Here is an 11096-nt window from a genome sequence, read left to right as displayed (position 1 = left end):
CTGTTCGTGCTCAATTGTTCTCTCTCACACTTTCATTGTGTGTGTGTATCTCTGTCGATGGCTGCTTTAGGATGGCTCTTCAATAAAACTGTCTTCTTAATGACAATGTGCGCTGCTAAAAAAAAAAGCTATTTTCAGAATACAGCATCTTTTTAAAGATTTCATGGAACTGACAGCAACTCAGTTGCTCAAATATGATTCATCAAATGACATCAGCGTAAATGACACATTTTCAAAGATTCTGACTGGTTATGCCCTTTTAAGAGTTTCCTCTTGTCTACATATTTAAAACTGCTTTTGCTTGATGCAAGGAATGCTTTAATACCATGAATCCGAAGATTATTACATATAACACCGGATATTGTTATAAATCAAGTTGTTTCATAATTTGCCAGTCGAGGTTCTGTAACAACGAGCAGCACTTGAATGCAGCTTGGATTCAGTTGCGCATTTCACGGACCACTGTTGACTGTCGGATACCTGTTGCTGCGCAGTCAAACTTCTGACAAAAGATTTGTCTATTTAGAACTTTACATTTGGACATAAAGAACGGTAAGAATGTTGAATTCATTTGCTGTTGTGAAATGAGCTGAACTACTTTACATTAACAGGGGGAGGGTGGACAGTTTAGTTAACGACGTTATGTGGAGTAGTCGACATGGGATAAGGACACAGGACTGAACTTCATATTCTTCCTATACTATTTAGAATGAATGAGTTAAACATTTTCCCATAGAGAAGGAGCAAATAAGTAAGTTTATTTTATGACAAACCCTCCTCGGCTGAAGATCCAGATTTTGCTAACGGTCTGTAATGCAATGTAATATGATGCGTTCATGACATACCGTACAAACAGCCGCCTCTGTTACGTTACATCACATGGAAGAATGAATCATCATCTTACGACTTAAAGCCCTTATTATTAACTCTTTAAATAAAGCCCCATACCATCCTCCTAACATTAACATTTTGCCTTGATAAAAGTATTTATTTATTTTTGATTGGAGAAGAGCCATGTTTGGCTGTTGTTGTGTGATGTGACCGCGGTTCTATCAAGGTTGAGCGTCGTGAAATAAATCCATGAATAATAATAACTAATAAATGCTTCCAAACTGAGTAGGTTCCTGTTCTTCCTATTCTACCTGCTTGTCGTGAATGTCACAGACCTCTGACGTAAAAGACGGGGATTTGGGGCGTGAGATTACAGGATGTTGGATCTCAGTCAGCTGGAGTGTGCCTCCATCACCTGTATTACACTGAACAGTGTTTTGATCTTTGCATAAAGTTTCTTACAGCTAATTTCCAGTGTGTATTGTAGTTTGTGATTATTCATTGTGCTTTTCTGTTTTCTGTGGTCAGATGGCTGCTGCATTAAGTCTGCGTGCCCTCACCTGCTACTCAAAACCAGGTACTAGTGAGTCAGGTGTAATTATGGCGTATTATTGTAATGATAAGAATATACATGCACACATTGTGGAAAAATCCCATTGATTTATCTCTGGGGCTGGAATAACTGAATATTCTGATCATTTACTTAATGTGTAAACTACAGAAGATGGTAATTTAATCTACAACAGTGCATCTACTTTATAAAACCATCATATGTTACAATATATTCTAACAGTTCATGAGCACATATACACAGGTGTGTTTTCAGCATTGTTGCTACTATTTTTCAGCTTTAGAGAATTTATTTAGTTTAAAGAAGGAGGATAATATTAAAAGGAAAACTTCAGCCTTCACTCTCAAAGTCAACACATTTGTGGTTTCCACTGAATGGGAACGAAAAACTGTAATATGAAAACTAACTTCAATGTTCACATACTGTAAATGTGGTGGAGTAAAAAGTACATTTTGCCTCAGAGATGTAGTGGAGTATAAAGCTACAGAAAAAGGGATACTAAAGTAAAGTACACACACCTCAAGTTTATTTCACTTGAGTGCTTGAGAATAAAATTACTTATAGCTACATTTCATCTTTCATCCTCAGGCACATTTGGACATGGCTTTGGTCCCATGCGGCCTTTCAGTCTCAGTGTGGTGAGAGAGGGATATAGTAAGTAATTAGACAATATAATATATATTATGACACTGACCACAGTTTGGGATGATCTAACTACACACTTTCTGTCTCTGTATATTCACTTGCAGAATATGTAAATGCTAAGGAACTTCCAACTGACCTGGCATCTATCACAGACCGGGCTGCCACAACTCTCCTTTGGACTGAACTCTTTAGAGGTAACAAATACTGAGCCTTTTATGTAATTTAATGCAGTATATAACTAATTACACCACAGTCAAGTAACTTAATCTGTATAGTTTCATCAAAAACCATCAAATTATATAAGACTGCAGCTGAAAATAGTCCCCTAACATGGCATTATTCCTTGGTGTTGAGTTATTTGATAAAAGTAACACAATACAAACTACATATTCCAGATGTTTGAAGAAAGTATTTAACCTTAAATACAGTTAAGACTATGGTTTACATTTTCTGTGGGAAGAAAATGGGCTTAGACTGTGTGCTATAGACAGGAGAGGGTAAAGTATGTCAAGTATGTAGAGGCAGACTAGGGCTTTGTTAGTTTATGGTCTTTTCAGAGGATTTGTTGACATTATGAAAAAGCATCAGTGTTTCCCCTCAGGTCTGACATCAGTCTGCTTATTTGTGATCATTTGGCGAATCCATCCTCCGTAGGTTTGGCGATGACCATGAGTTACCTGTTTCGTGAACCTGCCACTATCAACTACCCTTTTGAAAAGGGCCCTCTATCACCCCGCTTCCGTGGAGAACATGCCCTCCGCCGCTACCCAAATGGAGAGGAACGCTGCATTGCCTGTAAACTGTGTGAGGCCATCTGTCCTGCACAAGTAAAAACACAAACCCACTCTCAAATCTCTGTACCATTCTGTATGTTTTTCAGTCTGATTATTTCAGTGGGGATATATTTCTCTGTCCTTTCTAACAATTGTTTTGTTTGGTTACTTCCTGTTCCTTCCTGTGATGTGTCCAGGCTATCACCATTGAAGCTGAGACTCGAGCTGATGGCAGTAGGAGAACTACACGTTATGACATCGATATGACCAAATGTATCTACTGTGGCTTCTGCCAGGAAGCCTGTCCTGTTGATGCTATTGTTGAGGTAAGAACAGGCCTCCTGGAGAATATGCATTTCTGCGATTTTTCTCTGAAATACTATCCACCACAGTGGATTTGATATGAATCAATCAACATGTGATTGAAGTGTGAAGTTGAATTCAAGGAGTTCATCAAAAACATTTAATTAATTTATTCATTTTCAGAGGCTCAAAACTAATTAAATTAACTATGATCATTAGAAATATAAGCATTGTTTTTACTACTTGAATGAAAATCCTTTCAGTCAATAACTACCTTAAGTCTGGAACCCATGGACATCACTAAATGCTTAGTTTCCACCCTGGAGATGCTTTGCCAGGCCCTTACTGCAGCTACCTTCAGTCACTGTTTGTTTGTGGGTCATTTTGCCCTCAGGTTATTCTTCAGCAACCAAAAAGCTGCTCTGTTTGGTTGAGATCAGGACACTGACTTGGCCACTGAAGATCATCCCATTTGTTTACCATCAAAAGGACTTGGGGTCATTATTCATCTGCTTTTATCTGCTTAACTTGGCAAAGAAAACTGAGGGAACAGGACACATCTGGCCATGAAGCTGATTATCAGTCAGTTTGAGCCACTGAAAATGGAGGAACTATGTTTTAATTCTTGTAATTCCAAAATGGTTAATGCAACATTTTTCACCACCTTGAATTCAAGATGAATCATATCTTGACTGATTCATTTATAATCCACTGTGGTGTTGTGCAGAGGGACTGTATCTGTCCAAATACTTATGGACCTGACTGTATATGAAGATGCATCGCACAGAAATCCTATTGGAGAGCAGGGGACTATATCTCAAGTGTGCCATCAGACTTACAGGTATTTAATGTGATTTGTGGTCTGCAATTTTCCTTAAGGGTCCAAACTTCGAGTTCTCCACAGAGACACATGAGGAATTACTCTACAACAAGGAGAAGCTGCTCAACAATGGAGACCAATGGGAACCTGAGATAGCAGCCAACATACAGGCAGACTACCTGTACAGATAGGGTCATTGTTGAACAGAACATATCTGAAAATGTTTTACCCTGTCATGCAGTGATGACATTACTTTTTAGCTTCAGAAATATTCCACTGAGTTACAAATAAGGACTGAAGCTTCACAGCCACTGATTCTGTTCAGTCAGGAGTTGCACTAAAATATATAAACGCACAATTATATGCCATGTTTTGTGAAAACTTTAAAATGTTTAGAGAAAATATTTTACAACCACTATACGCACAATTTATGTACTTTTTTCTATTGCACTTTATAAACAAATTGTATATGACTATAATCAGGACCTTTCTGAAGCGTATTATGTTATATAGGCTGATGAAGATACTGAAATAAAGCATTCCAAAACCTACCTGTTACATACATTTTGTACTGACTAAATCAATATAAATAATAAATATTAGTAAGGCTTAAATTCAACAATCAGTTGATTCACTTAATGTGCTTACTTAAGTAATGTCACTTTTGTGTCACTGTAAATCTTGTGGTATTAGACTGTATTAGAAAATTCATCCTCAAATTAATTGACAACCATGTAAATAACATGATTAGAATATTATTTGTTATCCAACAGGTTTCTTATTCCAGAGGTTTTTTGACACTGCGTTGAAAACTTCAGTATCTGATACCTTGCATCTGATGCAAACATTTTCAAGACTGCACTGATACTGAATTGAGTTACACTTGTATATTTGCAGGTCCCAAAGATAACAGGGTTCATTTAGGGGATAAACATGCTGAATCACGCTCTGAGTGCGCCGCTGTTAATGCACGGAATAGGAATAGTGTGCGTTTTGCCGCTGAGGTGGTCACGTGATAAGGGCGGAAACTGACTCATAGTCCACGCCGAATCTCCCGCGAACGCAGCCATTTAGTCTTTCCCTTCTTCGCAGCAGCACCGGGTGAGTCTCTATTTTTTCTGCTCTTACAACGAGCCATCCTATGTTTCAACTTTGTGCTAATCCGGAAAGTGTTTTAAAGCAATAGCAAGCTAGAGGCTATGTTTAGGATTTGGGTTGAGTTTAATTCGTAGCCACGTGAGGAATGAGCCGCCACATTAGGCCATTGATTTTTGGTGCTAACTCTCGGCTAACTTACCGTTAGCCATTAGCTCTGGGGAAAGAATGGCTCCCATGCTGTGTTGGCTAACAGGTTAGCCCGCACAGCACCTCATTCCGCTGCTTTGTTCCTGAGAATAGCAAATGTGTCATAAAATGTTTTGACCATCGTTGTCATAAATAACGTTTCAATGCGTCAAGTCAAATCGACGTGACCTGTTTTAGTTGGTTCTAATAGGTGAACAACTGCAACATGGAACAGATTAAATAATTTTCCAGTCCAATTGTTTCAGTCGAGCAAGAAAAAGTGCCGTCGCGGGTCGTATGGCGCACTCATGCCAACGATTGTAGCATGCTAGCTACCTAGCATATACTTGGGTTCGTAACTGGTTCTGGGGGCTAGTCTATTGGGATATCAGTCAAAGTTATTGCTGATATGTGCCACTGCTGGATAATCTGTACGATGTTAGCTCAACTGATGTGACTGCAACGAACGCGGCAACTGCTGGAGCATTAGCATGTAGTCATTGAAAGTGCTAAAGCTGTACAACGCTATACAGTGGTTAACAGGCGGTTACCCAGAGTCAGACTGAGATGTTAATCGCGCATTTTTACAGTCGGTGGATATGTAAATTCAACTTATTTATGCTGTATTACTCAAGTACCAGCTAGCTAACGCAGTAGACGAGTATGCCTAAGCACAACCGTCTAGCTAACTTGTCAGGTAGCACCATGACGGATAATATGCTAACCATCCCGCCTTGTTTCCCTCAGCTCCTATAAATCTGTAACCATGGCGGCCGCGGTCGCAATGACTGAACCCGTAGCTGTTTTTAAGGTGAGTTCATTACTGGTCACTTTTACTTGTTTCAACATATGTGGAAAGCGGTAACGCAACTTGCAGTACTTATGGCTAACTCTGCTAATCGTTAAAATGCAGAACCAGTACCAACCAGTCTAAACTAAATGTGCTCTCTGCTGTTGTTTCAGCTTGTGTTGGTAGGAGATGGAGGTACTGGGAAGACGACTTTTGTGAAACGGCACATCACAGGAGAGTTTGAAAAGAAATATGTTGGTAAGTACTTAATCGGCATAAACACTGCAAATCTCGTTAATTTCAGCAAATGCTCAAAGTAGCAGCATTAGTGGCGCCGTTTTAGCCTACTCAGCTTCTAGAGCAGTGGAGCGGTTGTCAGTCTTTCAGTTGGCATTTATAAAGTCATGGTCCTTAGTTTTCAATCATTTAGAATACAATAATATACTGAATGACCCTGCTATATGAGACTTATTGAGGCTAGCCTTTTTTCAGTACTGAAATTGGAGCAAAATATTATTATATAGAGAATTTCAATCATAATAGGACTCCATGTGGATATAGCCACAGCTTGTGAGTTTAAAAGTTGAATTCTCTCTTCCCTTTACTGTAGCTTTGTTGCATTTGAGTGTCATTCAATCAACATGATTCAACCACTGGTAGAAGCATATCATGTTCTAAGATAATACACAGAATACATGTGGCATAGGTTCAGCAGTTTGTTTGGATGGTACATGTCTTTTCCTTCATAAGTTTCAATCTCTTGTTCTAAATAATGCTATTGATTACGTTTTCACATTTTATTCTACCATCTTTGTTTGTAATTCTAGCTACCCTGGGAGTAGAGGTACACCCACTGCTGTTTCACACCAACAGAGGGGCCATAAAGTTCAATGTGTGGGACACAGCTGGTCAGGAGAAGTTTGGAGGTTTAAGAGATGGCTACTACATTCAAGGTATTCCTCAGTTCTTGCTTGCTTTTTTCTTGAATAATTGTTGTGCCTAACTTGATATGCTTAACAAAAGTTTGCATAATCACAAACTCACACGAATTTCCTGCTTCCCCCACAGCTCAGTGTGCTATCATCATGTTTGATGTCACCTCTCGAGTCACCTATAAGAACGTACCCAACTGGCATCGTGACCTGGTTCGCGTCTGTGAGAACATTCCCATCGTCCTTTGTGGCAACAAAGTGGACATCAAAGACAGGAAAGTGAAAGCCAAGAGCATTGTGTTTCACCGCAAGAAGAACCTGCAGGTAACTATTGCTCTCCTTCAGTAATCTGTAGCAGAGTATGGGTATATTGATAATGATTTCCATCCGTATTTGGTTTGAACTTGAATTTTTATCATAAAACCACTTTTTTTTTTTTTCTTCCCTCCAGTACTACGACATTTCTGCCAAGAGTAACTACAACTTTGAGAAGCCTTTCCTGTGGCTAGCAAGAAAATTGATTGGTGACCCTAACCTAGAGTTTGTGGCAATGCCTGCCCTCGCTCCCCCAGAAGTCCAGATGGATCCATCTCTTGCCGCCAAGTATGAGGAAGAGCTCCAAGTAAGTGTCTATTCACAAATTTGGCTGACCTCTGTTCTTTTTATTTATTTAAATGGACCTCCATTCTAACAACCACCTCTCGCTGTCCAGGTTGCATCACAAACAGCACTCCCAGATGAAGATGACGACCTCTAACCTGTTCTGTGATAACCCCCCCACCCCACCCCCCCACCCCACTGTGGACAGGAAGTTGTTGGAGTTCAGCCCTCTTTACTGTAAAATCCCTTTTCAGATTTTTTTTATTTTTGAATTCTTTTGTTCGTTTTAAAACTAAGAAAATCTTGGTGGAAAAGTCGTGGTTCTAATTTCACTGTATTGACACACCCGCCCTAGTGTTGTTAGCATGGCGACGTGCTACTCCATCATTTAGCACCCTCCACTGCACTTATCCAGCTCACATAATGCTGTTGTATGGTGTACTGGAAGCACTAAGGGGAGTAAACTTTGAATAAAAACATTCTCAGTATAAAATGTCCATGTTTGTTTTTCAGTTTTCCCTTTGCAACCCAAAATATCTTTGAATTCATTTTCTGTCTGTTCTGTGCCTCTGTTGAACTGGAGCAAAGTGAAATTCCAGAGCAACGTAGAATATCAAAGTATTTAGTTATTGCAGAAATGTTTAAATTCTATTTAATTCTCCTTACAGTGCAGATATTAGAACTTTAACTTTTGTGTTTCAAGAGCATCAGGGAACAATGATGGGTGCAATTTCACTCATGGGGTCAGTGCAATGAGATAAAGTTGCAGGTTTAAGTAAATGGGACAAAGACAAATGCAAATTCCTATTACCTTAGGCTATGTTCACACAGCTTGAAATGTTCTTGTATGGCATTTGTTCCTCTTCCATGACTGAACATGACAAACCATATGGAATCTGATCTGGGCTACTTCCATACAGTCCGATTTGATGTCAAGTGGGCTGAAACCGTAATGGAGTAATTACCCATTCACAACTCAAACCTTTTTATTTTATCTGGGGGGGGGGGTAAAATAATGGAAGTGTTTACATTTACAAACTTATTTCACAAAGTGTGAATAACCTGAACAAATATCAACCTGAGATTCATTAAGAATAAATACAATTTTAACTATATTGTCTCATCTTATTTACATGTGTGCATTACAAATACACAAAACGTAGTAATAGGCATAATGTTAAAACTGGGCTAATTTTTCTAAGTGGTCATGGTTCAGTTTACATTTTATTGTGAAAGGATAGTTCAAGTGTAAAGAGTTGGTAAACTTACAGAAGTTTGAAATTGTCATTAAGTTTTTTTTTTTTTTTTTTTTTTTTTTGGTCCACCCCACTTGAGATCAAATTGTGCTGTACGTGGCCCTCGAACTAAAATGAGTTTGAAATCCTCGACGGTTAATGCCTCAGTGTAATTTTTGCACTTTGCAAAACCATCCCGTGGGATCCTTTGGGGGGGTGGTGAATGTTTGACACCCCTGTTGTAGATTGATTCTTTACAACTCTGCACTGGAGGGAGTGGCATGCACAATATTGAATAAATAACATAAGCTCAACCATAAACATGTGTAGCAGTATAATGAATCCAAAAAGGTGTAACTGTAGTACACCTACATGGACTTTTTGCTGCACAGTGAGTAGTCACACTACCATAACTTAGTAGGAAGGCTTTGAATGTGCTACTTTTACCTGGAGTATTTTCACTGCGTTTGAGACTTGTTCATCGTGGGATCTTTTATTGGCCACAAGATAATGTGAAGTTGAAGGAGGAAAATCAGATATTTGCAACAAATCAAGAGTGTGAATGTAGTTTAGCTATTTTTCATTCGATGAGTTTAAACCTATACAAGCCTTACAATTCTTTTGGAGATTACTGCACATTATTGAGTATAAGCAAAACATGAAAGTTTCAAATGCAATGAACCAGTTGTGTTAAAATGGTGAATATTGTCCAAAAGCTGTACATGTTCAGTAACAGCAGCAAGCATCGAAGTTCTACCCTCAAAAAATTGTGCTACTGTCCTACGAAGAGAGAGGTTTGAGCACATATTACACACAAGAAAGAGTTTGCACTGCCAGGTAAGTCCTCATGGGTTATGATGGAGAGAAAATCACTAAAATTCTATATTAGGGATGTATTTTTCATTGATAGTAATACCTCTGAGCACATACCCCGTTTACATTTGATCTGTTGAGTAAACTGATGGCCACTAGGTGTCAGTCACGTTGTTTGACCCAAAGTGGACCTCCTCTACAGGATTACGTAATAGTAAACCACATTCTGGACGTTCATTGAGACGTGTGCCAGTTAGTACGCTCAGTGGTTACCATGGTTACTACACGGACCTGAGTGGAATGAGGACACATCCTTTTAATATTAAACTTATCAGTAAAGATAATTTGTACTTGATAAATCTGTTTGCCTGGAAACCTTTGTACTGTTAAATCATTATAATTTAATATTAAATCAGTATTAATATGACAGTCTGATTTCTTGACACTGTACAACCAAAGTACACCAATATAATCAATAATATGCCCTCTTCTGCACGGTTATATAAAATTAAAATAAGGTGTTTGTATTGGCATCATCAACCTGTGTCTATGGAACATATTATCTTAAAAAATATACTGTACATTGTCAATGTTTTAAATTTTAGTGGGGGAAAAATATTCCCTCTTGAATTCAATATGTGAAAAAAAATCAGACCCATAGATTATATACAAATCTGTATGAATGATGTAGATTAGATTTCAGATTATTGCTTTCATCCTCCAATAATGAAATAATAAAATGCATGATACACTAATAAAACACCTTTTTAATTCCGCTCATCTTTTACACTTGTTTGGTTCCTTTGAAAGCACATTCCAACACAAACAGGCTCAAAGAAATACCATCATCTACAGACACACAGCATGTCTTTATACTGCTCTGCCTAAAAGTTTAAAAGGTCAGCAGATAACTACACCTTTCTGGAGTAACCTTCCTGCTGACATAAGACAATCTGACGCTGTTAAAGCTTTAAAATGTACAATTAAAATTCTGTCATATGGTCAGTTAAATGCGATAGATTATGCATGTGAGAAGGGTTCAGTTTCAATGCATAAGTGTCCTGCTGAAGAGATACGTAATATGTGAACTTTGAAATCCGGTGCATTATTCTAATCCTCTGGTTTGTCTCTCGAGCACATGCTCTCCAAGCCATGTGCCTTTTCCCGTCTCCCTCTCTCTCTGGCTCATACAGTCCTCTCCTTTATTCAGGATGCTCAGATATGATCACTGACTGATTGCATCTTCTTCTGGTTGTTGATCCTTCCCCCTAGAAGTTGAAAAGTTGTATTTGGATTCAGCCTTTATTCCTTTCTCTTTCTGTACATATTGTCTTTGGCTCTCTTTCTCAGTGTGTGTCACACTCTTGTACTTATGAATGGAAAGCTGTGTGTTGAGTTTTCCTCGTGCATCCTCTTCTTGTCATCTGTACCTACAAACACATCTTTGATCTCTCTGGAACAGGGATTCCTCCTCTGCAGCTTGTCTTGAGGGAGGGCAC

The 11096-nt window shown here is 38.6% G+C and overlaps 2 protein-coding genes across 3 annotated transcripts; both read left to right on the top strand.

The window, feature by feature from the left end:
* The first annotated feature begins 418 nt into the window (after positions 1-418).
* On the top strand, positions 419-4501 carry ndufs8b (NADH:ubiquinone oxidoreductase core subunit S8b). 2 transcript variants are annotated; one of them, XM_030145403.1, is made up of 8 exons: positions 419-552; positions 1360-1408; positions 1991-2056; positions 2152-2241; positions 2702-2874; positions 3018-3146; positions 4003-4166; positions 4198-4501. In XM_030145403.1, exons 2-7 carry the CDS (start codon positions 1360-1362, stop codon positions 4132-4134), a joined length of 639 nt encoding a protein of 212 aa, XP_030001263.1. In that variant the 5' UTR covers positions 419-552; the 3' UTR covers positions 4135-4166; positions 4198-4501. The 2 variants fall into 2 exon arrangements, with proteins under 2 accessions (XP_030001263.1, XP_030001262.1); XM_030145402.1 differs by having other exon boundaries at positions 4003-4501.
* Positions 4502-4902: 401 nt separating this feature from the next.
* Positions 4903-8046, top strand: ran (RAN, member RAS oncogene family). Its single transcript, XM_030145401.1, has 7 exons — positions 4903-5044; positions 5975-6038; positions 6191-6275; positions 6845-6970; positions 7086-7273; positions 7401-7571; positions 7662-8046. Exons 2-7 carry the CDS (start codon positions 5994-5996, stop codon positions 7704-7706), a joined length of 660 nt encoding a protein of 219 aa, XP_030001261.1. The 5' UTR covers positions 4903-5044; positions 5975-5993; the 3' UTR covers positions 7707-8046.
* The last annotated feature ends 3050 nt before the right edge of the window (positions 8047-11096 follow it).

Source organism: Sphaeramia orbicularis, chromosome 10 (genome assembly GCF_902148855.1).
Source record: "Sphaeramia orbicularis chromosome 10, fSphaOr1.1, whole genome shotgun sequence".
Lineage (NCBI taxonomy): Eukaryota > Metazoa > Chordata > Actinopteri > Kurtiformes > Apogonidae > Sphaeramia > Sphaeramia orbicularis.
This window is presented reverse-complemented; position numbering and strand designations above follow the sequence as displayed.

What these genes read in the sequence shown, in the direction of transcription:
- ndufs8b (XM_030145403.1), top strand. Translation starts at nt 1,360, where the DNA reads ATGGCTGCTGCATTAAGTCTGCGTGCCCTCACCTGCTACTCAAAACCA. An exon ending in CACCTGCTACTCAAAACCAG is followed by an intron (nt 1,409 to 1,990) that starts GTACTAGTGAGT and finishes TTTCATCCTCAG; the next exon opens with GCACATTTGGACATGGCTTT. An exon ending in TGTGGTGAGAGAGGGATATA is followed by an intron (nt 2,057 to 2,151) that starts GTAAGTAATTAG and finishes ATTCACTTGCAG; the next exon opens with AATATGTAAATGCTAAGGAA.
- ran (XM_030145401.1), top strand. Translation starts at nt 5,994, where the DNA reads ATGGCGGCCGCGGTCGCAATGACTGAACCCGTAGCTGTTTTTAAG. An exon ending in AGATGGCTACTACATTCAAG is followed by an intron (nt 6,971 to 7,085) that starts GTATTCCTCAGT and finishes CTTCCCCCACAG; the next exon opens with CTCAGTGTGCTATCATCATG. An exon ending in AGTATGAGGAAGAGCTCCAA is followed by an intron (nt 7,572 to 7,661) that starts GTAAGTGTCTAT and finishes CTCGCTGTCCAG; the next exon opens with GTTGCATCACAAACAGCACT.